The sequence below is a fragment of the Melanerpes formicivorus genome, unplaced genomic scaffold (assembly GCF_026170545.1).
Source record: "Melanerpes formicivorus ecotype bairdi unplaced genomic scaffold, bMelFor1.0.p_v2 SCAF_1971, whole genome shotgun sequence".
Classification (NCBI taxonomy): Eukaryota; Metazoa; Chordata; class Aves; order Piciformes; family Picidae; genus Melanerpes; species Melanerpes formicivorus.
This window is the reverse complement of record NW_027144322.1, coordinates 13,908-38,943: the sequence shown is the minus strand read 5'-3', so window position 1 is coordinate 38,943 and position 25,036 is coordinate 13,908. Positions and strand designations below refer to the sequence as shown.

The window sequence follows — 25,036 nt, the reverse complement described above, 5'->3', positions numbered from 1 at the left end:
GCTTGAAGGGGGGTCCCTAATAATTTGAGGGGGGGTCCTCACTTTGCAGCAACCTCTTTAAGACCTTGAAGAGCTTAGATTGCTTTTGAGGGGGGAAACACTTGGGGGGGTCCCCAATTTTGTTAGAGGGAGTGGTCCTCAATTTTAGGGGGGTGTCTGAGGAGGGGAGGGTTTCCCCAGTTTTTGATGACCCCCCCCCAAAATGTTTCAGGGGGATCCCCCCCGAGGTGCAGGGAGTGAAGGAGCTGACCCCTGAGCTGGTGGTGGAGGCTGCAGTCAGATGCCTCAGGGCCATCAACCCTCTTTTGGGGTCCCCCCTGAGCCTTTTGCTGCCCCCTGGAATCTCTGCTCGCTTCAGGTTGGCTTCAGACCTGGCAGCTGCTTGCCAGGTAACCCCTCAAAAAACTGGGGGGACCCCCGAGGTTAATGGGGAACCCCCCAACCCCCTCCCCACTCCCTCTGCTACCCCCTGAACCTTTCTCTCCTTCTCCTTCCTCCCCCAGATCTTAAAGGGCAGACCCCATCCCTTCAGATGATTCTCAAGAACCCCCCCCCAGATCCTCAAGGGCACCCCTAAACCTCAGGGAACCCCAAAATTTGAGCGGACCCCCAAAATTAAAGGGCACCCCCCCTCAAAACCTCTCCCCACTCCCTCCCCTACCCCCTGAGCCTTTCCCTTGTTCCCCCTCCCCCTAGCCCCGCCCCCCCCAAAGCTTAACAGGCGAGCCCCACATTTTCAAAGGGGGGGCCTCTAAACTTCTTGGGGTGCCCCTTCCCCATCCCCCACCCCCCAAAATTGAGGACACTCCCCAAAAATTAAAGGGGACTCCCCCCAAAACCTGCCCCCCCCACTTCTTCCCCTACCCCCTGAGCATTTCCTCCCTGTCCCCTCTCCTTCTCCAAACCTTAATGTGGGGACCCCAAATTTTCACGTGGGGACACCCCAATTTTTTGAGGGTGCCTCTAAGGTTTTTGGGGTCCCCCTGATGCCTTCCTTCCCCCTCCAGGAGCTGGGGTTTGGGGGTGATGTGGGGTACCAGACCTTCCTCTACAGCTCGGAGCAGGACGTTCGCCGCCTTCTCCTCTTCCTCGTGGAGAAGCTGCCCAGGGATGAAGGGGAGAGGGGAGCTGAGCCCCCAGGTTGAGACATTTGGGGGGGGGTGGTCTCTGAAGTTTTGGGGGGCTCTTAAGAAATTTGGGGGGGTTCCTCTTGAAAACTTGGGGTCCTCCCCCTTTAAGATTTGGAGGGGAGAGAGAGGGTGGGAGGGGAGAGAGAGGGTGAGAGGGAAGAAGAGAAAGGCTCAGGGAGTAAGGGGAGGGAATGGGGAGGGGTTTAGGGGTTCCCCTTTAACTTTTGGGGACTCCCCTCAAACTTTGGGGGGTCTCTGAGGTTTGGGGGTGCCCTTGAGGCTCTGGGGGGGTGTCTTTGAGGGTCATTTTAATGGATGGGGTCCCCCCTTTAAGATTTGGGAGGGAGAGGAGGAAAGAGGAAAAGGTTCAGGGGCTGAGGGGAGGGAGTGGGGAGGGGTTTGGGGGTTCCCCTTTGATTTTGGGAGGGGTTCCCTCAAACTTTGGGGGGGTCCCTAAGGTTTGGGGGGTGCCCTTGGAGGGGGGGTGGGGTGTCCTTGGGAGTTATTTTGAGGGATGGGGTCCCCCCTTTTTTGTCCAGGCAAGTCTGGGGCCCTGCTCCGAGCCATTGCCTCCCGCATCCGGCAGCAGCTGGGGACCCCCTGGCTCCCCCCTTCCTGTCGCCCCCCCAGGCTCCAGCAGCTGCAGGTGAACGCTTTGGGGGTCCCCCCTTGACCCTCACCCCCAAATCCTGATCCTCCCCTCGTTAACTAACCCTTTAATTACCTCCTCTGTAGGGCCCAGCATTGCTTAACCCTTTCACTACCTGCCCCTTGACCTTACCCCACACTGGGGGACCCCCAGGTAAGGTTCTGGGGCTGGGAGGTTTTGGGGGGGTGGGGATTAAATTGGGGAGGGGGCTCCTTGTTTACCTTCCCCCCCCCTCTCCCCACAGAACTCCAGGAGTATTTTAGGGGTGCTGCCCCCCCAGTTCCAGCCCAGCCTCCCCTTCCCAGTAGGACCCCCCAGGCCTTACTGGAGTCCCACGCTGCCCAGCTCAGCTCCCACCACGACTGGGAGGCAGAGTGGGGGGGGCCTGGCTTGGCCTCTCGTTTGCCCCCCCAGGTCAGGACCCCCCCAAAATGTTGAGTGGGCCCTAGGATTTTGGGGGGAGTCTTTGGAGGGGGCTGGGAGGTGGTTTGGGGAGCCTGGGGGGAGACTTGAGAGGGGCTGGGGAGGTCTTTTGGGAGGCTGGGCAGGGGGGAGGTCTAAGGGGGTGGGTGGGTTTATTTGGGGGGGCTGGAGGGGTCTTTTGGGGGGGATGGGGTGGTTTGGGGGGGTTAGGGGGGCTTTAAGGGTCTGGGGGAGTTTCTTTTGGGGGGCTCAAGGGTGGTTTGGGGGGCTGGAGGGGGCTTTGAGGTTCTGAGGAGGTCTTTTGGGGGGCTGGGGAGGTCTCTCAGGGTCAGGAGGGGTTCTTTTGGGGGGCCTGGGGAGTGGTTTGGGGGGGGTGTTGGGAGACTGGGGGCGGCTCTTTATGGGGGCTGAGGAGTGGGGGAAGGTCTGGGGTTCTCTGCAGGTCTGGGGGGGTCTTTTGGGGGGCTGAGGGGTGGTTTTGGGGGGCTGGGGGGTCTCTTAAGTGTCTGGAAGGGTCTTCTGGGGGGCTGGAGGGGTCTTGGAGGGGGGACTAGGGGGTGGTTTTGGGGGGCTGGAGGGGTCTTTCGGAACCCTGAGGGTTGGTTTTGGGGGGCTCTAACAGTGTGGGGAGTGGGTTTGGGGGACTGGGGGGGCTCTAAGGAGCTGGGGAGCATTCTTTTGGGGGGCTGAGGGGGTTTTTGGGGGGGCTGGAGAGGTGTTTAGGGGGTTGGGGGACCCTTTAAGGGTCTGGGGAGGTCTTTTGAGGGGCTGGGGAGTGCTTGGGGGGGCTCTTGAAGCCTTAGGGCGTGGTTTTGGAGGTCTGGGAGGGGTCTTTTGGAGGGCTAAGAGATGGGTTTTGGGGGTCCTTATGGATCTGACTCCCTCAAAATAGGGCGGGGGGGGCATTAAGGGGTTGGGGATATTTGGGGGGGGAGGGGAGCTGTGTTTCTGACCCCCCTTTAAATTGGGGAGGGGTCCTTTGGGGGGGGTGGTTTTGGGGGTCCCTATAGGTCTGATCTTTTTTGTACCTCTCCCCCCAGGACTATGTGGCCAGGAAGCAGCTCCGGGCTCGGCTCCGGGCCCTGGAGGCTCTGCGCCAGCTCTGCCCCCCCAAAGCCCAGGCCCCCCCCACCCCCCAGGCCCCCCTGGACCCCTTTTGGCTCCGAGAAGCTTTTGGGGCTGGGGGTGGGGGGAGGGGCCCTGCCCAAGGGCTCTCGGTTCACTCGCAGCCAGCACCTCACCCATCGGCAGGTACTGGGGGGGGGGGGCTTGGAGGGGGTTAGGGTTAGGGTTGGGGGGGGGGGGCTGGAGGCGTTTAAGGGTCTGGGGGGCTTCTTTTGGGGGGGGCTGGGGGTGGTTTGTGAGGCCTGGGGCTGTCTTTTGGGGGGGCTGGGGGGGCTCTAAATGTCTGGTGGGGTTATTTTGGGGCTAAGAGCTGGTCTTGAGGGCATGGGGGGGGTCTTTTGGGGGGGCTGAGGAGGTCTCAGGGGCCTAAGGGGTGGGTTTGGGGGGCTAGGGGGTGTTTTGTGTGGGGTTGGGATTTTGGGGACCCCCTCAGGGGGTCTCTGATCTGTTTTGGGCTTCCCTCAGGACCCCCAGGTGCTGCTGCAGCAAACCCAGGCGGTGGCTGAGCCCCCCCAGGCTCCTGGGGGGCCTGAGGAGGTAAAAAAAAAAGGGGGGGGTGTGAGTTTGTGGGGGCTGGGGGATTTTGGGGATGGTCTGGGTCTTTTTGGGGGGGCTTTGGGGGCTTCATAGGGGGGCTGGGGGCTGGCTTTGGGGGGCTGGGGGCTTTTTGGAGTGGGCTGCTTGGCTTTTCTGGTTCCTTGTTCACTCTGAAACCTACTGATAGCAATAGAATCTGAGACTTACGGGGGTTTGGGGGGTGTGTGTGGAGGACTCTGGGGGGCCTGAGGGCTTTTGGGGGTGCTGGGGTCTGGTTTTGGGGGAGCTGGGGGCTGTTTGGGGGGTGCTGGGGACTGGTTTTGGCGGCGCTGGGGGCTGTTTGGGAGGTCTGTTTGGCTCACTTGGCTCCTCGTTCACTCTGAAACCTACTGATGGCAGTGGAGTCTGAGGCCTTTATGTGGGGTCGGAGGATTTGGGGGGTTCTGGGGCCCTTTAGGGGGAGCTTTTGGGGGGGTCCTTTGGCCCTCCTCCTTCACTCTGAACCCTACTGATGGCCAGGAGGAGGCAGCATTAGAGGAGGCCCTGAACCAACTGGAGGCCCAAATCCAATCCTGCCAGCAGCAGCTGCGGGGGACAGAGCTCAGCCTCACCCAAGTGAGTCCCTGGGGAAGCTCGGGGTGGGGGTCAGAAATTTTGGGGGACACCCCCCACTGACTCTTTTTGTCCCCCCTGAAAGGTGGAGGCCGAGGTGGCCCAGGGCAGAGTGGCCCTGGGAGGCCGAGAGGAGGAGCTGAGGCTGAAGGCCAAGGCTGTGGAGCTGCTGCCAGATGCCTCCAGCAATGTGGCCAAGCTGCAGGTTAGGGGGGGGGGGAACCCCCCAAAAAAGGGGGGGGGTATGTTTGGGGGCCACACCCATTTGGGGGTGGGGCTGGGGAGGTAAATTTTGGGTGTCCCCTTGGTTTTTGGGGTGCTGGAGGAGTTGAATGTGGGGGTCTCCCTCTTTTTTAGGGGTTTCCTCCCTTTTTTGGGGTGCTAGGGAGGAAATTTAGGGCCCCCCCATGGTTTCTGGGGGATAAATTTGGGGGGTTCCCCCTTTTGGGGTTAAATTTAGGGGTCCCCACCTATTTTTTAGGGTACTGGAGGGGTAAGTTTGGGGTCCCCCGTTTTTTTGGTGTCCCTCTATTTGTGGAGATACATTTGGAGGTCCCCCTTTTTTGGGGGGGCGCTGGAGGGGTTAAATTTGGGGTCCCCTCCTCCTCTTTGGGGTTAAATTTGGGGGGTGGTCCCCCACTTTTGGGGGGCTTCCCTTCTGAGGAGTTAAATTTGGGGTCCCCCTTTTATGGGCTTAACTTTGGGGGGGTCTTCTCTATTTTGGGGGTTAAGAGTAGGGGTCCCCCCCAGTTTTGGGGGTTAGATTTGGGGGGGTCCTGAGGGGGGTTTTGGGGGGGTCCTGAGTGGATTGTGAGGGGTCCTGAGTGGATTGCGAGGGGTCCTGAGTGGATTTTGGGGAGTCCTGAGTGGATTGTGAGGGGTCCTGAGTGGATCTGGGGATCCTGAGTGGATTTTGGGGTCCCCTCCCCTCCTTTCCCAGGTGCTGGTGGAGAGCAGCAGCCGCAGGATCGTGTCCCTGGTGGGGCAGTGGGAGAGGCACCGCGGCCCCCTCCTCACGCAGTACCGGCACCTCCGGGCCCTCCGGGACTCTGCTCAGGTAACCCCAATTTCTTGGGGGGCAGGGGGGGGGGAGTCCTCCCCCTTTTTTAGGGGTCCCTAAGAGGTCGTTTGCCTCCCCCCAGCCTCTTTTCGGGTGGGTTTGGGGGGACTGCAGGTCAGCCCTGAGGGTCCCTGAGGGTCCCTTCAGAGGGGGTTTGGGGTTCCCAGGGTCTCTTCCTTCTAGGTTTGGAGGGTCCCCAGGTCCTCCTAGGTGGGTTTGGGGATCCCCAGGTAGCTTTTGGGGTACCCTGGGGTCTTTTTGGGGTGCTGGTGGCTGCTTTTGGGGGCCTGGGAGCTGTATGGGGGCAGCTGTTTAGTTCTTTGGGCTCCTTGTTCACTCTGAAGTCAACTGATGACAGTGGATTCTAGGGGGTGGCTGGGGGGAGGCTGGGGCATTTTGGGGGGGGATTCTGTTGGCTTTGGGGGGAGTCTGGGAGTTTTTGGGGTGCTGGGGGCTGGTTTGGGGGTGCTGGGGGCCACTTGGAGAGCGCTGTTTGGTTCTCTGGGCTCTTGTTCACTCTGAAACCTACTGACAACAGCAGAGAGGTCAGGATGGGGATGGAGGGATTTTAGAGGGGGAAGGCTGGGGGTGGGGTGGGGGTGCTCAGGAAGATTTTGGGGGTCCCCTAGGTGGATTTGAGGGTCCCCTGAACCCCTTTCTTGACCTTCTCAGCTGGAATCCTCGCGGCGCCTGGCGGAGATCCGGAGCCTCCACGACCGAATCCGTTGGGCCGCGGCCGAGGCTCGGCGCAAGGAGGAGCTCCACAAGCAGCTGGTGAGGGCTCGGAGGGGGGGAGGGTCCTGAGGGTGTTTTTGGGGTCCCCCTCCCCCAAACTTCCCTCCAAAACCCCTCCCCAACCCCCCCCCCCCCCCCCCAAAATCCAGCTGGATACAACCAAAAAAAGTTCAGCCTGGAGGAGGTAAAATCCATCCAGGGGACCCCAAAACCCACCTGGGGACCCCCAAACCCATCAAGAATGGACCCCCCCAAGGACCCCAAAATGCACTTGGGGGTGACCTGGGGACCCCCAAACCCACGAGGAGTGGACCCCAGGGACCCCAAAATCCACTTGGGGGTGACCTGGGGGACCCCCAAACCCATCAAGAATTGACAACAGGGACCCCAACATCCACTTGGGGGTGACCTGGGGACCCCCAAACCCTCCAGAAAGAGACCCCCAAGAACCCCAAAATCCACTTTAAGGGCACCTGAGGACCCCAAATCCTCTAAGAATGGCCCCCAGGGACCCCAAAACTCACTTGGGGGGTACCTGGGGACCCCAAAATCCCCTTTTTTGCCCCCTCCTGCCCCCTCCCCTCCCAAAAGGTGGCAGAGTTGGAGACCCTCCCCAGGGACCTCTCCAGGGCTGTCTACACCCAAAGGATCCTGGAGATTGTTGGCAACATCAGGAAGCAGAAGGAGGAGATTGGAAAAGTGAGGGGAGGGCCAGGGGGGTCCCCAAGATTTTGGGGGGGAGTGGGTGTCCTGAGTGGATTGGGGGGGGGGGGGGGGGGGCAGGGAATACCCAACCCTTGATGGAGGGCAAGGAGAAAGAAGCTTGAAGGGAACTCAGGAGGATTCTTTGGGGGGTCCTGGGAGGATTTTGGGGGGTTCCTGGGAGGTTTTAGGGGGTTTCTGGGAGGTTTTGGGGGGCCCTGAGTGGGTTTTAGGGGGTTCCTGGGAGGTTTTAGGGGTCCTGAGTGGGTTTTAGTGGGTTCCTGGGAGGTTCTGGAGGGGCCCTGAGTGGATTCTGGGGGGGTCCTGAGTAGACTGAGGGGGGAGAGGGATTTGGAGTAGTCTGGGGGGGTGGTCCCCAACCCATGGTAGAGGGCAAGGAGGAGGAAGATTGAGGAGACCTTGGAGGGGGGGCACAAGATGAAGTTGGGGGGGCTGCACCCCCAAAACGTGGGGACCCCCCTCCTCCATTTTTGGGGTTCACTTTCTCCAGATCCTGGTGGACACTCGAGGGCTGCAGAAGGAGATCAACAACCTGGTGGGGAAGCTGGAGAGGACCTTCAGTGTCACTGATGAGCTGCTCTTCAAGGTCCATTTTGTGGGGGGGGGGTGCTGGGAGGGGGATTTTGGGGTGCAGGTGAGGATTTGAGGGGGGGTCCCAAGTAGAGTTTGGGGGGGGTCCCAGGTGGAGTTAGGGGAGTCCCAAGTGGATTTCAGGGGCTCCAAGTAAATTTGGGGGGTGGTCCCAAGTGGATTTGGGAAGCTCCAAGTGGAGTTTGGGGGGGTCCCAAGTGGATTTTGGGGATCCCAGGTGGCTTTTGGGGGGGTCCCAGGTGGCTTTTGGGGATCCCAGGTGGCTTTTGGGGGGGTCCCAGGTGGCTTTTGGGGGGATCCCAGGTGGATTTTGGGGGGATCCCAAGTAAAGTTTGGGAGGTTCAGGTAGATTTGGGGGTGTCCCCCTTTGTTTTTTGGGGGTTAAATGTGGGAGCCCCCTAACCTATTTTGGGGATGAATTGGGGGGGGGGACCTAGAGATGATTTTTGGGGGGAAGGATTAAATTTGGGGGTGCCCCCCCTTAGTTTTTTGAGGTGAATTTTGGGAGTCCCCCTTTGAATTTGGGGGTGCTGGGGGGGATACATTTGGGGGTGCTGGGGGGGGATACATTTGGGGGGTCCTCCCCTTGGGTTCCATTTGGGAGCTCCCAACCCAACCAGGGGAGGATAGAGGAGGGGCAGTGCCCCAGAGTTGATTTTTAGGGGGTGCTGGGAGGGTTAAATTTGGGGGTGCCCCTCCCTACTTTTTGGGGTGACACCTGGGGGTCCCCCCTTGGGTTTTGGGGTGCTGGACACCCCCAAACCCCTCTCCCACCATCCCCCCCAGGACGCCAAGAGGGACGAGGTCTGTGCGCAAGGCTTACAAGTACCTCGCAGCCCTGCACGAGGTAATCTTGGGGGGGGGGGGGGGCAGGTTTTGGGGACCCCTGGAGGATTTGGGGGGGGCTGGAGAGGTCTGGAAGGGTTGGAAATCAGAAGGGGGACCCCAAAATCTGTATTTTGTGGGGGTTTGCCCCCTCCCCCCCTCCCCAGAATTGTGCTCAGCTGATCAGGACCATCGAGGACACAGGAACCATCCAGAGGGAGATTCGGGACCTGGAGGAGCAGGTAGGGAAGGGCGGGGGGGGCTAAAAAAAGGGGCGATTTTGGGGCATTTTGGGGGGTTTTGGGATGGATGGGTTTTGAGGGGGCCTTCCTCCCCCGTTTTTGGAGCATTTTGGGGGGGGTCTTTCTGCCCTCCCCCCTCACTTTGGGGCGTTTCATCCCGTTCCGAGGCGTTCCTTGGTGGCCGTTTGGGGGCGGTCTCAGCCTGCTCATTTTGGGTCACTTTTGGGCTGGTTTGGGGGGGGTAAGATTTTGATGAGTTTTTGGGGGGGGTGTTGCCCCCTCCCCCCCCCCCGAGTTTTGGGTCTCTTTTGACCATTTTTGGACTTCCACCCATTTTGGGGCCCTTTTGGTTCATTTTATTTCCTAGCTCCTCCCACCCCCCCAAACTTCCCTAAGGTCCTCCCCAAAACTCCCCCAGAAATCCCTGAGCCCCCCCCCCCCAAAAACCTCCCTAGAGACCTCCTAGGGAGACCCCAGACCCCTCAGAGACTCCAAACCTTCTCTTAGAGACCCTAAGCCCCCCCCCAAACCCCCTCAGAACCTCCCTAGTGCCCCCCAACCCCCCTCAGAGCCCCTAAACCCCCTCTTAGAGCCCCCCAAACCCCTCTGTGAGACCCAGAGCCCCCCAAAACCCCCTCAGAGCCCCCCAGAACCTCCCTAGTGCCCCCCAAACCCCCTCTTAGGGCCCCCCAAACCCCTCTGTGAGACCCAGAGGTACCCCCAAAACCCCCTCAGAGCCCACCAAAACCCCCTTAGAGCCCCCCAACCCCCCTTAGAGACCCCCAAACCCCCCTTAGAGACCCCCAAGGCCCCTTAGAGACCCCCAAAACCCCCTGCGATACCCCAAAACTCCCCTCAGAGTCCCAGAAACCCTTCTTTGAGACCCCAAGCCTTCCCAAATCCCTCAGAACCCCCCCAAACCCCCCTTAGAGACCCACAAGCCCCCTTAGAGACCCTCAACCCCCCCGAGATACCCCAAAACCCCCCTCTTAGAGCCCCCAAAATCCTTGAGACCCCTAAGCCATCCCAAATTCCTCAGAGCCCCCCAAACCCTCCTTAGAGACCCCAAAACCCCCCTCAGGCCCTTCAAAATCCTCTTAGAGCCCCCCAACCCCCTTCTTTGAGACCTCAAGCCCTCCCAAATCCCTCAGAGCCCCCCAAACCCTCCTTAGAGACCCCCAAAACCCTCCTCAGGCCCTTCAAAACCCCTCTTAGAGCCCCCCAACCCCCTTCTTTGAGACCCCAAGCCCTCCCAAATTCCTCTGAGCTCCCCCAAAACCCCTCTTAGAGCCCCCCAACCCCCTTCTTTGAGACCCTTAGCCCCCCCCAGTCCCTCAGAGCCCCCCCTAAATGTCCCCCTTTTGCCCACCCAGATCGAGGGGGAGAGCAGTGGGAAGCCCCCAGGCAGCCTGGAGAGGATCCTGAGCGACTGCAGAGCTCTGAGGGAGGAGAACGAGCTGCTGGCAGCCCGAGTCCACTCCTCTTGACACACCCCTCCCCCCCCCCCCCCCATTTCCTACTTTTGGGGGGGTTCCCCCTTCCTCGATTTGGGGGTCCCCCTCCTCAGTGGCTGCCTATGGAGCCCCCTCCTCAAATGAAAGCAGCAGCAGAGGGCGGAGAGAATAAAACAGCAGCGAAAGGGCTCTGGGGGTCGAGTTCTTCAAGAGGGGAAGGGTTTGGGGGGGCTCTGAGGGGTTGAGAGGGTCCCCCCCTAATTTTTTGGGGGGGGTGGTTTCCACTGATTTGAGGAGGGGGAGTCTGGGCTGGGGGAGGTCAGCCCCATCCCCAGCTTTGGTTTAGCTTCTGGAGGGGAGAAAAAGCTTCAGGTCACAACCCCTGTGGGGGGAAGGGAAGGGGTTAAAAGGGGGGGAAGGGGCTGGGGGTCCTTAAAGGGGCTTTGGGGGGCCCCTGGGGAGGGGTTTGGGGGGGATCTGGGGAGGATTTGGGGGTCCCTAAGGGGTTATGGGGGTTTTGAGGGAGCTCTGAGGGGGGTTTGGGGTGTCCCAGGGAGGGTTTGTGGGGGGTTCTAAGGGGTTTTGAAGGCCCAAATGGGGGAGGGGGGGCTTTGAGGAGGTTTTGGGAGTCCCTAGGGCAGTTTTGGGGTGCCTGGGAAGGGTTTTTGGGGTGCCTGAGGGATTTGGGGGTTCCCTGGGGAGGATTTGGGGAAGATCTGGGGGGGCTCTAAGAGGTTTTGGGGGCTCTAATGGGGGCTTGGGGGGAGTTCTGAGGCAGTTTGGGGGGGGTCCTGGGGGTTTTGGGGTGCCCTAGAAGGTTTTTGGGGGGGCCTGAAGGATTTTGGGGGTGCCTGGGTGGGTTTTGGGGGGTGCCTTAGGGAGTTTGAGTTCTCTAAGGTGAGTTTTGGGGTCTCTGAGGAGGGTCTGAACTGTATTTGGGGGATCCCTGAGTGCATTTTGGGGGTCCCTGGGGAGGGTTGGGGACACCCTAGAAGGTTTTGGGGTGCCTGAAGGATTTTGGGGGTGTCTGGGTGGGTTTTGGGGGTGCCAGGGTGGGTTTATGTTGCACCTGAGGGAGTCTGGAGTCTCTAAGGTGAGTTTGGGTGTCTCTGAGGAGAGTTGGAGATTGCTTTGGGGTCCCTGAGTGGATTTTGGGGGTTCCTGGGGAGGGTTGGGGACACCCTAGAAGGTTTTTGGGGTGCCTGGGTAGGTTTTGGGGGTGCCTGGGTAGGTTTTGGGGGGCACCTGAGGGAGTGAGGGGTCTCTAAGGTGAGTTTTGGTGCCTCTGAGGAGGGTTGGAGGTTGCTTTGGGGTCCCTGAGTGGATTTTGGGGGTTCCTGGGGAGGGTTTGGGGCACCCTAGAAGGTTTTTGGGGGTGCCTGAAGGTTTTTGGGGGTGCCTGGGTAGGTTTTGGGGGTGCCTGGGTAGGTTTTGGGGGGCGCCTGAGGGAGTGAGGGGTCTCTAAGGTGAGTTTTGGTGCCTCTGAGGAGGGTTGGAGGTTGCTTTGGGGTCCCTGAGTGGATTTTGGGGGTTCCTGGGGAGGGTTGGGGGCACCCTAGAAGGTTTTTGGGGGTGCCTGAAGGATTTTGGGGGTTCCTGCGTGGATTTTGGGGGTGTTTGGGTGAGTTTTGGGGGCACCTGAGGGAGTTTGGGGTCTCTAAGGTGAGTTTGGGTGTCTCTGAGGAGGGTCAGAGGTCGCTTTGGGGACTCCCTGAGTAGATTTTGGGGGTCCCTGGGGAGGGTTGGGGACACCCAGAAGGTTTTGGGGGTGTCTGGGTGGGTTTTGGGGGTGTCTGGGTGAGTTTTGGGGGGCGCCTGAGGGAGTTTGGGGTCTCTATGGTGAGTTTGGGTGTCTCTGAGGAGGGTCGGAGGTTGCTTTGGGGGTCCCTGAGTGGATTTTGGGGGTCCCTAGGGAGGGTTTGGGACACCCTAGAAGGTTTTTGGAGGTGCCTGAAGGATTTTGGGGGTGCCTGGGTAGGTTTTGGGGGTGCCTGGGTAGGTTTTGGGGGGGCACCTGAGGCAACGTTGGGCTCTCCGGCGGCGGAACTCGGCCTCATCCACGGTCCAGCCTCCCTGCACCCTCACGAAGCATTTGTGCAGGCTCAGGTTGTGCCTCACAGCGTTCTGAGGGGAGGGGGACCCCCAAAAAGTCAAGAGGGGACCCCTAAATTTACAGGACACCCCCCCCTCACCCCATAGCTTCACATTTAAGCCTTTAAAAATGGGTTGGGGGCAGCCAAATTGAACCTCGACTTAACACCCCCACAATATAAGGGGGACCCCCAAGCTTAACCCCAAACAATCCAGGGGCGACCCCCAAATTTAGCCCATTCCCAGCACCCCAAAAAATAGGGGAGGACACCCCCCCAAATTTAGGGGGATGATTCCCCCCTGGTTTGGGGAGGGTCGCATTTGGGGCTAAATTTAGGGGGTGTCTCCCTTTATTTGGCTTCAATTTGGGGGGGTCCCCCCTTTTGTAAGGCCTACATTAGGGGTTCCCCCTTTTTTAAGGCCTAAATTTGGGGGGTCCCCCCTTTTTTGGGGCTTCAATTTGGGGGTCCCCTCTATTTGAGGTCTAAATTGGGAGGTTCCCTCCCCTTTTAAGGACTAAATTTGGGGGGTGTCCCCTTTTTTGGGCTTCAATTTGGGGGTCCCCTCTATTTGAGGTCTAAATTGGCGGCCCTCCCCATTTTAAGGCATAAATTTGGGGGGGTCCCCCCTTTTCTGGGCTTCAATTTAGGGAGTCCCCCCTTTTTAATGCCTAAATTGGGGGGGGGGCTTCCCCCTTGTTTAGGGAGGTTCCCCTCCTTTTTAATGTCTGTTTAGGGGGGGTCCCCCCCACTCTTTTTGGGGGGACGCTATTGACTGAGGAAGCTCTGAGGGGAGGAAATAGAGAGGTTTGTTGGGGGGAGCACCCCGACAATCTGGGGGGGGGGGGGGGTTGGGAGGTTGCTCAGGGGGTTTCTTGGGGTGCAGTTCCCGAACCTTCCAGGTGGCGGCGCTGTGCCGAAAGTAGCCGAAGCTGCGACTGAACCAATGATAGATCTCCGCCAGGCTGCGCTGCCGCTGGGGGGACTCCAGGATGGCCTTTGGGGCGGGGGGGGGTGGAAAGGGGGGTTGGGGACATTGAGGGGGGGAGCTGGGGGCTTCTGGGGGCAGCTCAAAGAGGTTGGGGGGGGTCAAAGGGAGGGTTGGGGACTTTGGGGAGGGGGAAAAGGGGGGGGGTGAAGACATTGGGTGGAGGTGGGGGGGGTTGGGGGGGTTAAGGGATTGGGGGGGTTGGGGCCTTTTGGGGGGGGCTTGGGGGAGCTTAAGGGATTGTGGGGTTGGGGATTTTGGGGGTGTTGGGAGGGCTGGGGGGGTTAAGGGGGTTGAGGGGCAGGGACAATCTGGGGGGTTGGGGATATTAAGGGGAGGTTGGGGACTTCGGGGGGTTGATGACAGTTTGGGGGGGGATAAAGGGGGCATTTAGGGGAGGGCATGGAGGGGCTTGGGGGGAGGAGTAATGTGGGCAGGGGGGGGTTAGTGGATTGGGGGGAACTGGGGGTTTGAGGGGGGGTTGGGGACGTTTTGGGAGGGGGTGAGGACATTTGGGGGGACTTGGCGGGGGGGGCTAAGGGGGAGTTCGGGGTGGGCTTGGGGATGCACCGAGGGTGGAGGGCGGGGGGGGGGGGGAGGTAATGTGGGGAGGGGGTTTGAGGCGTTTAGGGGGGAGCTATGGGGTTGAGGGGGGTGGGATATTGGGGGGGGGTCTCTAAGGGCTGGGAGGGGGGTGTGCAGGGAAGGCAGGGGGGTGGGGGTTTGGGGGGGCTTTACCCATCGGATGAGGACGGCGTAGGTGTAGGGGGGGCGGGCGGTGCTGAGCCGGTAAAACTCCAACTCTTGAGGGGGGAGGGGAGGGGGGGGAAGATTTGGGGAGGGGGCTTCAAGGAGGACACCCTCCCCAGGTGTCTGTAGCCCCCCTCCTCGATTTAACCGGGGGTGGGGGGACACACACAGACACACACCCCCTCCCCCCCCAAACTGGAAGCTCTTTACCTGGGCACCCCCAGCAGTGGTGGGGGAGGAGCAGCGGCGGCAGAGGAGGAGGCGGAGGAGGGGGAGGGAGCTCTGCTTCGGGGGGGGCAAACCGACTCTTTTCGGGGGGGTCCTAAATCGGGGAGGGGGCTTTTTAATGACACCCCCCCACCCCATGTATTTTGGGGGGGGTATGGGTGTCCCCTCCCCGGGGAATTAAAGCTTCTTACCGTTGGGGGGGGCCCCCTCCGGATCAGCTGAGCCTGCAACAGCCCCAGGCAGTGCCGCTCCTGGGCGAGCTGGGGGGGGGGGGGGGGGGGGCAGATTTTGGGGGGTCCGGGGGGGGGGGGCGGTGTCACAAAAATTTGAGGGTGTCCAGAGAAGGGGAGAAAGGTTGGGGGGGGGGGGGCAGGGGGTTGAGAAGGGAAAGGTTTGGCGAGGGCAAAATATAGGGGGGGAAAAGAGAGGGGAGAAGTGGGGGGAGGAGTGGGGCAGATTTTGGGGAGTTGGGGGGGCAATAATTTGGGGGGGGTCCAGAGGGGAGGGAAAAGGTTGAGGGGAGCAGGGGTTGAGAGGGGAAAGGTTTGGGAGGGGGAGGGTACAGAGGAGGGGGGAGGGAGAATTGGGGGGGGGAGGGTAAAGAGGAGGGGGGAGGGAGAAGTGGGGGGGGAGGGTAAAGAGGAGGGGGGAGGGGAGAATTGGGGGGGAGGGTAAAGAGGAGGGGGGAGGGAGAATTGGGGGGGAGGGTAAAGAGGAGAGGAGAGGGAGAACTGGGGAGGGGAGGGTACAGAGGAGGGGGGGAGGGAGAATTGGGGGGGAGGTAAAGAGGAGAGGAGAGGGAGAACTGGGGAGGGGAGGGTAAAGAGGAGGGGGGAGGGAGAATTGGGGGGGAGGTAAAGAGGAGGGGGGAGGGAGAATTGGGGGGGTGAGGGGGAAAAGGGGTTTGGATAGGCTCAGATTTGGGGGGGCATCCTAGGAGGGCTCAAATTTTGGGGTGGGGGGGGAAACACGGTTGGGGAGGGGGCATGGGGGGGTACAGGGAAGGATTTGGGGGGGAGGATTTGGGGGACAGATTCTGGGGGGACAGCTCAGGGGGTCTGAAAGGATGGGGGGGGTTTGAATATTGAGGGGGGGGTGGTCTTTAATTTGGGGGGGGTCCACACCTGTTGCTCCAGCTCCTGGATCCTCTGCAGTTGCTGCAGGCACTGAGCCACCTCCCCCAGTTCATACTGGGAGAGTCTGGGAGGGGGGGGCACAAATTTGGGGGTGAAAAAGGAGGATTTGGGGGTCCCAGACACTTCCTTCCCTTCCCCCCCGCCCTTAATCACTCACCTGGGGGGTTTGGGGGGTACCAGGAGGATCTTTGGAGTGACCCAAAGTGGGGAGACCTTGGGGGGGGGCAGAAAAAAAGCAGGGTGGGGGAGGTAAAAGGGAAGGGACTGGGAGGCACCAGGAGGGGCTGGGGACTTACTGCGGGGCACTGGAGTGATGCTGGAAGGGATTGGATGGACTGGGGAGGGACTGGGAGGCACTGGGAACTTACTGGCAGGCACTGGAGTGATGCTGGAAGGGACTGGGATGGACTGGGGAGGGACTGGGAGGCACTGGGAACTTACTGGCAGGCACTGGAGTGATGCTGGAAGGGACTGGGATGGACTGGGGAGGGACTGGGAGGCACTGGTGTGATGCTGGAGGGGACTGGGAGGGCTCTGGGGGGGACTGGGGTGGACTGAGGAGGGACTGGAGGGGACTGGGAGGGACTGGGAGGCACTTGAGTGGTGCTGACTGGGACTGGGAAGGCTCTGGGGGGGACTGGGAAGGGACTGGGGGGGACTGGAGGAGACTGGGGGGGACTGGAGGAGACTGGAGTGGTGCTGGATGGGAATGGGAGGGCTCTGGAGGTGACTGGGAAGGGACTGGGGTGGACTGAGGAGGGACTGGAGGGACTGGGGAGGGACTGGGAGACACTGGAGTGATGTTGGAGGGGACTGGGAGGCACTGGGAGAGCTCTGGGGGGTGACTGGGAAGGGACTGGAGGGGACTGGGATGAACCAAAGCAGCCCCAATCCATACTGGGAGCACTGGGAAGGATTGGGCAGGGGTGGTGTGGTGGGGGGGAGGTCCTTACCTTGGGGCTGGGGGGGGGTCGAGGCCTCATCAGCAGGACCCCAGGGGGGCAGCAGGGGAGGGTCCTAAAATTCGAAGGGTAGAGGGATAAAAAGTGACACCCCCAAATCCTTTGTCCCCCTCCCCAAATCCTTTGTCCCCTCCCCAAATCTTTGCCCCCCAAAACTTTGCCTCCTCACATCCTTTCTCCCCCCCAAATCCTTTGTGTCCCCCCCAAAGCTTTCCCCCTCCCCAAATTCCTTCCCCCCCCCCCACCTGAGGCCGATCCTGGGGAGTCCTGGGAGGGCGACGCTGCCTGGAAGGGGGGAGGGGGGGGGGACTGAAAAGGGGTGAGACCCTCCCCACCAACCCCTCCCAGTCCTTCCCAGTGCTCCCAGTATGGACTGGGGACAGCTCTGGGCCTGCACTGGTCCCTTCCCAACCCCCTTCAGCATCACTCCAGTACCTTCCCAGTCCACTCTCAGTCCATCCCAGTCCCCCCCCCAGTTCCTCCCAGGCAATTCCCAGTCCCTTCTAATCGAGTTCCCAGTCACCCCCAGTCCCTCCCAGTACGTTCCCAGACCCTCCCAGTCCATTCCCAGTCTCTTTCCAGCCCTCTCCAGCATCATTCCAGTACCTCCTAGTCCCTTCCAGCATCCCTCTGGTGCCTCCCAGTCCCCCCCAGCATCACTCCAGTCCCCCCCAGTCCCCCCCAGCATCACTCCAGTGCCACCCAGTCCCTCCCAGTCCCCCCCAGCATCCCTCCGGTGCCTCCCAGTCCCCTCCAGCATCACGCCAGTGCCACCCAGTCCCTCCCACTCCCCTCCAACGTCATCCCAGTGCCTCCCAGTCCCCCCCAGCATCCCTCCAGTGCCTCCCAGTCGTCCCCTCCAGCATCCCTCCAATGCCCCCCAGTCCCCTCCAGCATCCTTCCAGTCCCCTCCAGCGCCTCCCAGTCCCCTCCAGCATCCCTCCAATGCCTCCCAGTCCCCCCCAGCATCATTCCAGTGCCTCCCAGTCCCCTCCAGCATCCCTCCGGTGCCTCCCAGTCCCCAGCGTCGCAGAAGTAGTGCTGCAAGGGGGCAGTGCCAGGCTGCAGGGGCTCCTGGGGGGCACCCAGCCCCCACACTGCCCTGCCCAAGGGGCCAGCACCGTGCCCAAGGGGCCACCACCCAGCCCAAGGTGCCACCAGTGCTTAGGAGGTGCCAACACCATGCCCAAGGTGCCACCATCATGCTTCAGGTGCCACCACCATGCCTCAGATGCCACCATCACCATACCCAAGGTGTCACCAACACCATGCCCAAGGTGCCACCATCACCATACCCAAGGTGTCACCACCACCATGCCCAAGGTGCCACCACCACCATGCCTGAGATGCCACCACTGTGCCCAAGGTGCCACCAGTGCTTAGGAGGTGCCACCACTATGGACAAGAAGCCACCACTGTGCCCAGGGTGCCACCACCCTGCCTCAGGTGCCACCACTGCTCATGAGCTGCCACCACCATGCCCAAGGTGCCAACCCTGTGCCCAAGGTGCTGCCACTATAGACAAGATGCCACCACCCTGCCCAATGTACCACCACCACCATGCCCAAGCTGCCCCCACCACTCCCAAAGGCCCAGCCACCACCAGCACTGCCTTGCCCAAGCTGCCACCCCCCCAGGTGCCACCCACCCGTGGCTTGAAGGCGATGATCTTGAGCAGCATCTCGCCGGTGAAGAGCCCGGTGAAGACCATGTTGAGCAGGTCCATCACGTAGTTGAAGGGCTTGGACTGCTCATAGTGCTGGGGGCAGGGCAGGAGAGGACCTTCCAGTACCACCTGCAGGCTCCCATGGGGTCCCCAGGGGCCCCACATGTTCCCACAGTCCTCAGGTCCTCCAGATATCCCCAGGGCTCTCCAGGTGTCTTCATGGTCCTCAGGTTCCCCCAGGGATCTCTAGATGTTCCCAGGTGTCCCTAGGCGTCCCAGGGTTCTCCAGGGGTCTTCAAGTGCCCCCAGGTGTCCTTGAGGTCCCTAGGTATCCTCAGGTGTCCCTAGGGTCTCCTCAAAGGGCCCCATGGTCCCCAGGTGTCCCCAGGTCCCCCCAGAATCCTCAGATATCCCTAGATGTCCTCAGGCATCCCCAGATGTCCCCCAGCATCCCCAGGTCCCCCAGGTGTCCTCAACTGCCCCAGATGTCCCCACCTGGACAGCCAGGGCGATGGTGTTGAGGAGGATGAGGATGAACATGAGGTACTCGAAGGCAGTGGAGTTGACCATGGCCCAGACCCGGTGCTGGGTTGGGTTCTTGGGGATGTAGCGGCGCAGGGGCTGAGCCTTCAGGGCGTACTCCACACACTGCCGCTGCGAGACACCAGGGGGCAGCAAAGTCACGGCCACCATTGGCCACTGCCGGGCACCACTGGTCACCAGGAGCCATCAGTGGTCACCACCTGACCCTACTGGCCACCAGCAGTCACCATTGGTCACTGCTGGCCACCATTGGTGACCATTGGCCACCATCAGGCAGGAGGAGGCACCACCACCATACCTAAGGTGGGGTGGTGGCATACCCCGGGGGCTGCTGGCGCCCTCTGGCACTCCCTGGTGGCCACCTTGCTAGCTGCTGCTCCCTGCTTGCTGTGCTGCCCCCTGCTGTCTGCTGCCCTTTGTTGCCCCCCAGTGGTGACCCTGCTGTCCAGTGCCCCCTGACATCCCCCCATGGCCATCCTGCTAGCTGCTGCTTCCCCTGCTAGCCAGTGCCCTTTGGCAGCCCCCAGCGGCCACCCTCCTAACCAGGGACCCCTGCTGTCCGGATTCGCCCTGCTGTCCGATGCCCTTTGGCTCCCCCTGGTGGCCGCCCCGCTAGCTGCTGCCTGCTCTGCTCGCCTGCGCCCTCTGGCGCCCCCTAGTGGCAGTCCCGCGGAGCTGCGGGCACCTGGTTCTTGTCCAGCTCGCAGTTGCGGTACTCGCTCTCGCCCTGGGCACGGAAGGTGATAATGACGAAGCCGACGAAGATGTTCATCATGAAGAAGGCGATGACGATGATGTAGACGATGAAGAAGATGGAGATCTCCACCCGGTAGTTGTAGATGGGGCCCTGGTCCTCCGCGTTGGCGTCGATGGCCTTGTACAGCAGCCTGGCACGGCGCAGGGGGACAGGGGATGCAGAGGAGGGTCAGGTGGGGTGAGGGTGGAGGGATGGTGAGGGGCAGGAGGACAGCAAGGGGTGGGGACAGCAGGGCAGGACAGGACAGGAGGACAGCAAGGGATGGGGCCAGGACAACAACAGGTGAGGACATTGCAGACAGCAGGACAGAAGGACGCTAAGGGGTGGGGACACTGGGGACAGCAGGACACCAAGGACTCAAGGACACCAAGGGATTGGGATGTTTGGGACAGCAAAGGATGGGGACAGAAGGACACTGGGGACAGGAGGACACCAAGGCATGGGGACAGAAGGCCACCAAGGAATGGGGACACTGAGGACAGCAGGACGCTGAGGGGTGGGGACAGAAAGGCATTGGGCACAGCAGGACAGCAAGGAGTGGGGACAGCAAGACAGAAGGACAGCAGGGGATGGGGACAGAAGGACACACTCAAGGACAAGAAGGGAAGGGACACTGGGGACATGAGGACAGGAAGGGGTGGGGACACTGGGAACAGGAGGGCATAGGGACAGCAGGACATGGGAGGGGACACCCTGGGAACACCAGGGGCACGTTGGGGACCCCAGGACGGAGGGACACCAAGACATGGGAGGGGACACCAAAGGACATGTTGGGGACACCAAGGGCACACTGGGGACACCAGGATAGAGGGACACCTATCCTGGTGGGAGGGGACAGCAGGGACCTGGGGGGACACCAGAGGGCCACATCCCCCTGGCCCTGTGGGAAGCACCCCAGGAAGGGCAGGGCCCAGGAGGGAACCGCTGGGGGCTGGGGGGCAGCACGGCTGGGCCTGGCTGCCCCCAGGGGGTCCCGAGGGGGTCTCCAAGGTGTCCCCAAGTGTCCCCAGCTTACGCAGGCCACCCCTCGAAGGTGGAGACGGTGAAGAGAGCCATCATCCCTGCCAGCACGTTGTCGAAGTTGAAGTCGCTGTTGTGCCACAGCCGCTCCCGCACCGAGGGGTGCGACACGTCCCCGTCCTTGTACACCAGGAAGGTGCCCCTGGCGGGGGGGGACAAGGCCACCGAGGGGGTGACAAAGCGGCCGGGGGGGTGACAGTGCCAGCAGGGGACTGGGGAAGCCAGCAGGGGGGTGAGGAAGGCACCGGGGTGGGTTTTGGGCTTCTCTGCCTGGAGTGGGGCTCTGGGAGCTGGCCCCAGTGGGGTTCTAAGACCCCCTAGGGTGAGGGGACAGTGCTAGCAGGGGGGGGAACAATGTCACCAAAGGTGTGACAAAGTGGCCAGGGGGGGTGTCAGTGCCAGCAGGGAGGTGAGGAAGGCACCAAATGTGGCTTTGAGCTTCTCTCCTTGGGGTGGGACTCTGGGAGCTGGCCCCAGGGGGGTTCTAAGGCCCTCTAGGGTGAGGAGACAGAGGGGACAAAGCCACCAAGGGGGGGGGACAAAGCCACCAAGCAGGGGGTGAGAAGGCCACCAGGGGGGTAACAAAAGGGCCAGGGGCAAGAGATGTCCCCAGGGGCTTCTAAACCAGGAAGGTTCCCCTGGGGGAAGGGACAAAGGAGGTGACAACGACCCCGGGAGGGGGAGGGGGGCGGGGTGTGACAATGCCACCACCTACTTGCACTCCCCGGGGGTGTGCTTGGCCTCATCGGTGCAGCTGTAGAACTTCCCCTGGAGGGGGAGACAAGGAGGAAGGGACACCGGAGTTGGGGGGCAGGAGGGAAGGGTGGGGGACGTCCCGGCGGGGGGGTGGGGGTTGGGGACATTGGGGGACATTCGGGGGGGGTTGGGGACCTCACCTTGAAGAGCTGGACCCCGATGCAGGCGAACATGAACTGCAGCAGGGTGGTGACGATCATGATGTTGCCGATGGTGCGGATGGCCACGAAGACACACTGTACCACGTGCTGGGGGGACACAGGGGGCACTTGGGGACACTTGGGGACACCAAGGGACTCGGCCATGGGGACACCAGGGAGACCCAGAGGGGTTACAAGGGCGAGGGACAGCATGGAGAGTTGTTGGATGATGTGCTGGGGGACACAGGTGGCACTTGGGGACAGTTGGTGGCACTTGGGGACACCAAGGAACCCAGACATGGGGACAGCAGGGAGGCCCAGAGGGGTTTAGGAGGATGAGGGAGAAGAGGGAGGGAGAGGATGGACAGGTGGTGGACAGTGTGTTGGGAGGACACAGGTGGCATTTGGAGACACAGAGGTGGCACTTGGGCACACCTAGGGACACATGGTGGCACTGGGGAACACTTGATGGGACTTGAGGACACTCAGGAGCCTGGCCATGGGGACACCAGGGAGGTGCAGAGGGGTTAGGAGGATGAGGGATGAGAGAGAAGAGGGAGAGAGAGGATGGAGATGTGCTGGGGGGACACAGGTGGCACTTGGGGACACCTAGGGACACTTGGGGACCCCCAGGAACCTAGGCAAGAGGACACCAGGGGACACCCAGACACTGAGGATAAGGACAGATGGCACCTGGGGACACACAGGTGGCACTGGGGGGGACACAGGTGGCACTCAGGTGGCACTGGGTGGCCCTTGGGGACACAGAAGTGGCACTGGGGGACATTTGGGGGGTACCCAGACAAGGCCCTGCCGGTGCCACTGCTGTCACCTGTCCCCCCTCAGTGCCTCCCAGTATCCCCCCCACCCCCTTCCCAGTGCTCCCAGTATGGCACCTTGAGGCCCTTGGCTCTGTTGATAGCTCTCAGAGGCCTCAGCACCCTCAGGACCCTCAGGATCTTCACCACGGAGATGGCACTGGAGCTGCACACCAGCACCACCAGCAGGGCTCTCAGAGCTTCCCAGTGCCCTCCAAGGCAACCCCAGAGCCCCCAGCATCCCTCCCAGGGCCCCAGAGTCCCTCCTAGTGCCCCCCAACATCCCTCCCAGGGCCCCCCCAGGCCCTCAGAGTCCCTCCCAGTGCCCCCAGCATCCCTCCCAGGGTCCCTCAGTCCCTCCCAGTGCCCCCAACATCCCTCCCAGGGCCTCCCAGACCCCCAGAGTCCCTCCCAGTGCCCCCAACATTCCTCCCAGGGTCCCCCAGTCCCCCCAGAGTCCCTCCCAGTGCCCCCAACATCCCTCCCAGTCCCCCCTAGAGTCCCTGCCAGTGCCCCCAACATCCCTCCCAGTGCCCCCAGAGTCTCTCCCAGTCCTTCCCAGTGCCCCATACATCTCTCCCAGAGTCCCTCCCAGCGGCTCCCGGTGCCCCCCAGTGCTCACTGGATGCCAAAGGAGATGAGGGAGACGCTGACCACCAGCAGGTCCAGGAGGTTGAACCAGTTCCTGCAGAAGGATCCTTTGTGCAGGAAGGCTCCGAAGGCGGTCATCTGGGGGGGGGGGGGCAGCACCATTCTGCTCAGGGGGGACCCTGAAAACCTCGACCCTGCCCCAACACCACCCCGTGGGGACCCCCTAAAATCCAGGGACCTCCCCCCCCCAACCCCCTTTCCTGGTGACCACCTAAGAACCCCTAAAATCCTGGGAACCCCCTTGGGGACCCCCCTAAGAACTCCACTGAGGGGGGGGGGGAACCTTAAATTAACACCCCCCTCAAACTGCCCCTGGGAACCCCTTAAGACCCCTGGGACCCAATCCCCCCCCCCCCGAGGACCCCCTAAAATCCTGGGACCCCCCCCCAAAGACCCATCCCCAAATCCCCTCATGGGGACCCCCCTGAGACCCCCCCCTAAAAACCCAGGTACCCCCCCCCACCCCTATAGTGACCCCCCCCCTTGGGGGACCCTCTAAGAACCCCCCATATGGGGGGGCACCCCAAAAACCTCCCCTCCCCCCACCTCCCCCCAAGGACTCCCTAAGACCTCTCTAAAATCCTGGAGATGTCCCCTCAATAATGGGGACCCCCCCCCCAAGCCCTGACTCCCCCCCTTAAATCTTGGGTACCCCCCCAAACCCTTTAGGACCCCTTAAAAAACCCTGAGAATCCCCAAGACTCTAAGACACCCCCCAAAAAAATCTTAGGGACCCCCCAAATATTGGGGACCCCCAAAAATGAAACCCCCCAAAAATCTTAGGGATCCCTCCAAATCTTAGCCCCCCCCCCAAATCCCTGCCCACCCCCCACCCCCAAATTAACCCCTTGGGGACCCCTTACCAACCCTCCTCAAGTCTTGCAGCCCCCCCTCCAAAAATTTGGGATTACCCAACCCCCTTCCTCTCTTAACTTGGACCCCTAAATACCCCCCAGGACCCCCCCAAAACCCATCAAGGACCCCCCAGACAAAATTTGGGGGGAACCCTCGAGGGGGGCACCTTGAGCAGGATCTCCACAGTGAAGATGGAGGTGAAGGCATAGTCAAAGTATCCCAAAATCTAGGGGGGGAGGCAACAATTGGGGTGACTCTGACCCTCCCCTGCAATTCCCAGACCCCTCCTGACCCCTCCCAAACCCCCAAGCCTCCCCAAACCCCCAAATCCCCCATTTCCACCCTTTCCCCTTCCCCCCAGCAGCTCCAAGGCTGTCCCAAGCCCCCTCCCAGCTCATCCCAGTAGCTCCCAGTATCCCACAATGCTGGGGTGGAGGGGGAGGGGGCAGACCTGACCCCCTCAAACGCCCCCAAACCCAACTCCCATTTCCACCCTTTCCCCCCAGCAGCTCCAAGGCTGTCCCAAGCCCCCTCCCAGCTCATCCCAGTAGCTCTCAGTTTCCCCACGTGGTTTCTGGGGGAGTGGGCCCGGACTGGGTCCTCTGCTGCCAGGGAGACACTGCTGAGGATGATGAAGACCAGGATGAGGTTGGTGAAGATGTGGTGGTGGATCAGGGCGTGGCAGCGCACCCGCAGCCTGCAACCAGTTGAAACCCTTGCTCCCAGTCCCTCCCAGTGGCTCCCAGTTAATGCACACAGACCACCCCCCACCACTACCTCTCCCCCCTCCACCAGGCCACCTCCTGAAGTATTCTCGTCCCAGCTGGTCCCAGTGCTCCACTCCCAGTGCTCCCAGTCCTCCCAGTTCCAGTCCCAGTGCTCCCAGTGCCCCCCAGTCCCACTCCTCCCAGTTCCCCCATCCCAACCCCTTCCTCCAGCCCCTCCCAGCAGCTCCCAGTTGCTCCTAGCCCCTCCCAGTCACTACTCCAGCCTCTCCTCCCAGTCGCTCCCAGTTCCCATCCCAGTCCCTCCTCCAACCTCTCCCAGCCCTTCCCAGTACCTCCTCCAGCCCCTCCCAAGCCCCTCCCAGTCGCTCCCAGTCCCTCCCAGTGCCCCCCCAGTCCCACTCCTCCCGGTTCCCTGTGGTGGATTGAAGTTTCCCCCTCCCAAATCCCTCCCTCCAGCCCCTCCCAGTGGCTCACGGGTTGGTGCTGGACAGCAGGAAGAAGGAGCTGCCCTCCGGGATCGGAGCCACCTTGGGCTTGGGAGGCTCCTCCAGCGCCTCCAGCCGGGACCCCCCCCAGGCTGCCTGCATCCCCCCCGGCCTCCTCTCCACCTGGAGGGGTTCCCAGTTAGCCCACTTCCCTCCCAGTGCCTCCCAGTTAGCCCAGTGCCCATCCAGTGCCCTCCCAGTTAGTCCAGTGCCCACCCAGTATCCCCCAGTTAGCCCAATGCCCTCCCAGTATCCTCCCTGTGCCTCCCAGTAACTCCAAAACCTCCTTGTTCCCCCCTCCACCACCCCCTTACACCCCTCTCAGTCCCCTCATATCCCCTCCCAGTGCCTCCCAGT

At 61.7% G+C, this 25,036-nt stretch overlaps 3 protein-coding genes across 3 annotated transcripts in view; 1 reads left to right on the top strand and 2 right to left on the bottom strand.

The window, feature by feature from the left end:
• Positions 1-90: 90 nt before the first annotated feature.
• On the top strand, positions 91-10,292 carry CCDC22 (coiled-coil domain containing 22; the record flags this gene model as incomplete). The annotated part of the gene is given in 18 exon segments (XM_068171136.1): positions 91-389; positions 1,008-1,140; positions 1,670-1,776; positions 1,866-1,932; positions 2,024-2,193; positions 3,243-3,389; positions 3,391-3,453; positions 3,793-3,864; positions 4,384-4,479; positions 4,562-4,681; positions 5,417-5,533; positions 6,209-6,310; positions 6,863-6,970; positions 7,485-7,580; positions 8,372-8,392; positions 8,394-8,432; positions 8,578-8,652; positions 10,026-10,292. Coding segments are annotated over 18 exon segments (1,946 nt in total), but the record flags the coding sequence as incomplete, so codon positions are not given.
• On the bottom strand, positions 10,151-15,430 carry LOC137461383 (forkhead box protein P3-like; the record flags this gene model as incomplete). The annotated part of the gene is made up of 7 exons (XM_068171138.1): positions 10,151-10,488; positions 12,121-12,230; positions 13,092-13,193; positions 13,923-13,987; positions 14,145-14,256; positions 14,354-14,422; positions 15,287-15,430. Coding segments are annotated over 7 exons (642 nt in total), but the record flags the coding sequence as incomplete, so codon positions are not given.
• Positions 15,361-25,036, bottom strand: part of LOC137461382 (voltage-dependent L-type calcium channel subunit alpha-1F-like) — a 23,568-nt gene continuing 13,892 nt past the window's right edge. The window contains 13 exon segments of the mRNA XM_068171137.1: positions 15,361-16,315; positions 17,909-18,019; positions 18,422-18,580; positions 19,155-19,356; positions 20,242-20,388; positions 20,962-21,014; positions 21,143-21,250; positions 22,039-22,126; positions 22,583-22,689; positions 23,633-23,692; positions 24,034-24,163; positions 24,669-24,766; positions 24,768-24,802. Coding sequence (XP_068027238.1) covers positions 15,452-16,315; positions 17,909-18,019; positions 18,422-18,580; positions 19,155-19,356; positions 20,242-20,388; positions 20,962-21,014; positions 21,143-21,250; positions 22,039-22,126; positions 22,583-22,689; positions 23,633-23,692; positions 24,034-24,163; positions 24,669-24,766; positions 24,768-24,802 — 2,162 coding nt within the window. The 3' untranslated portion in view covers positions 15,361-15,451.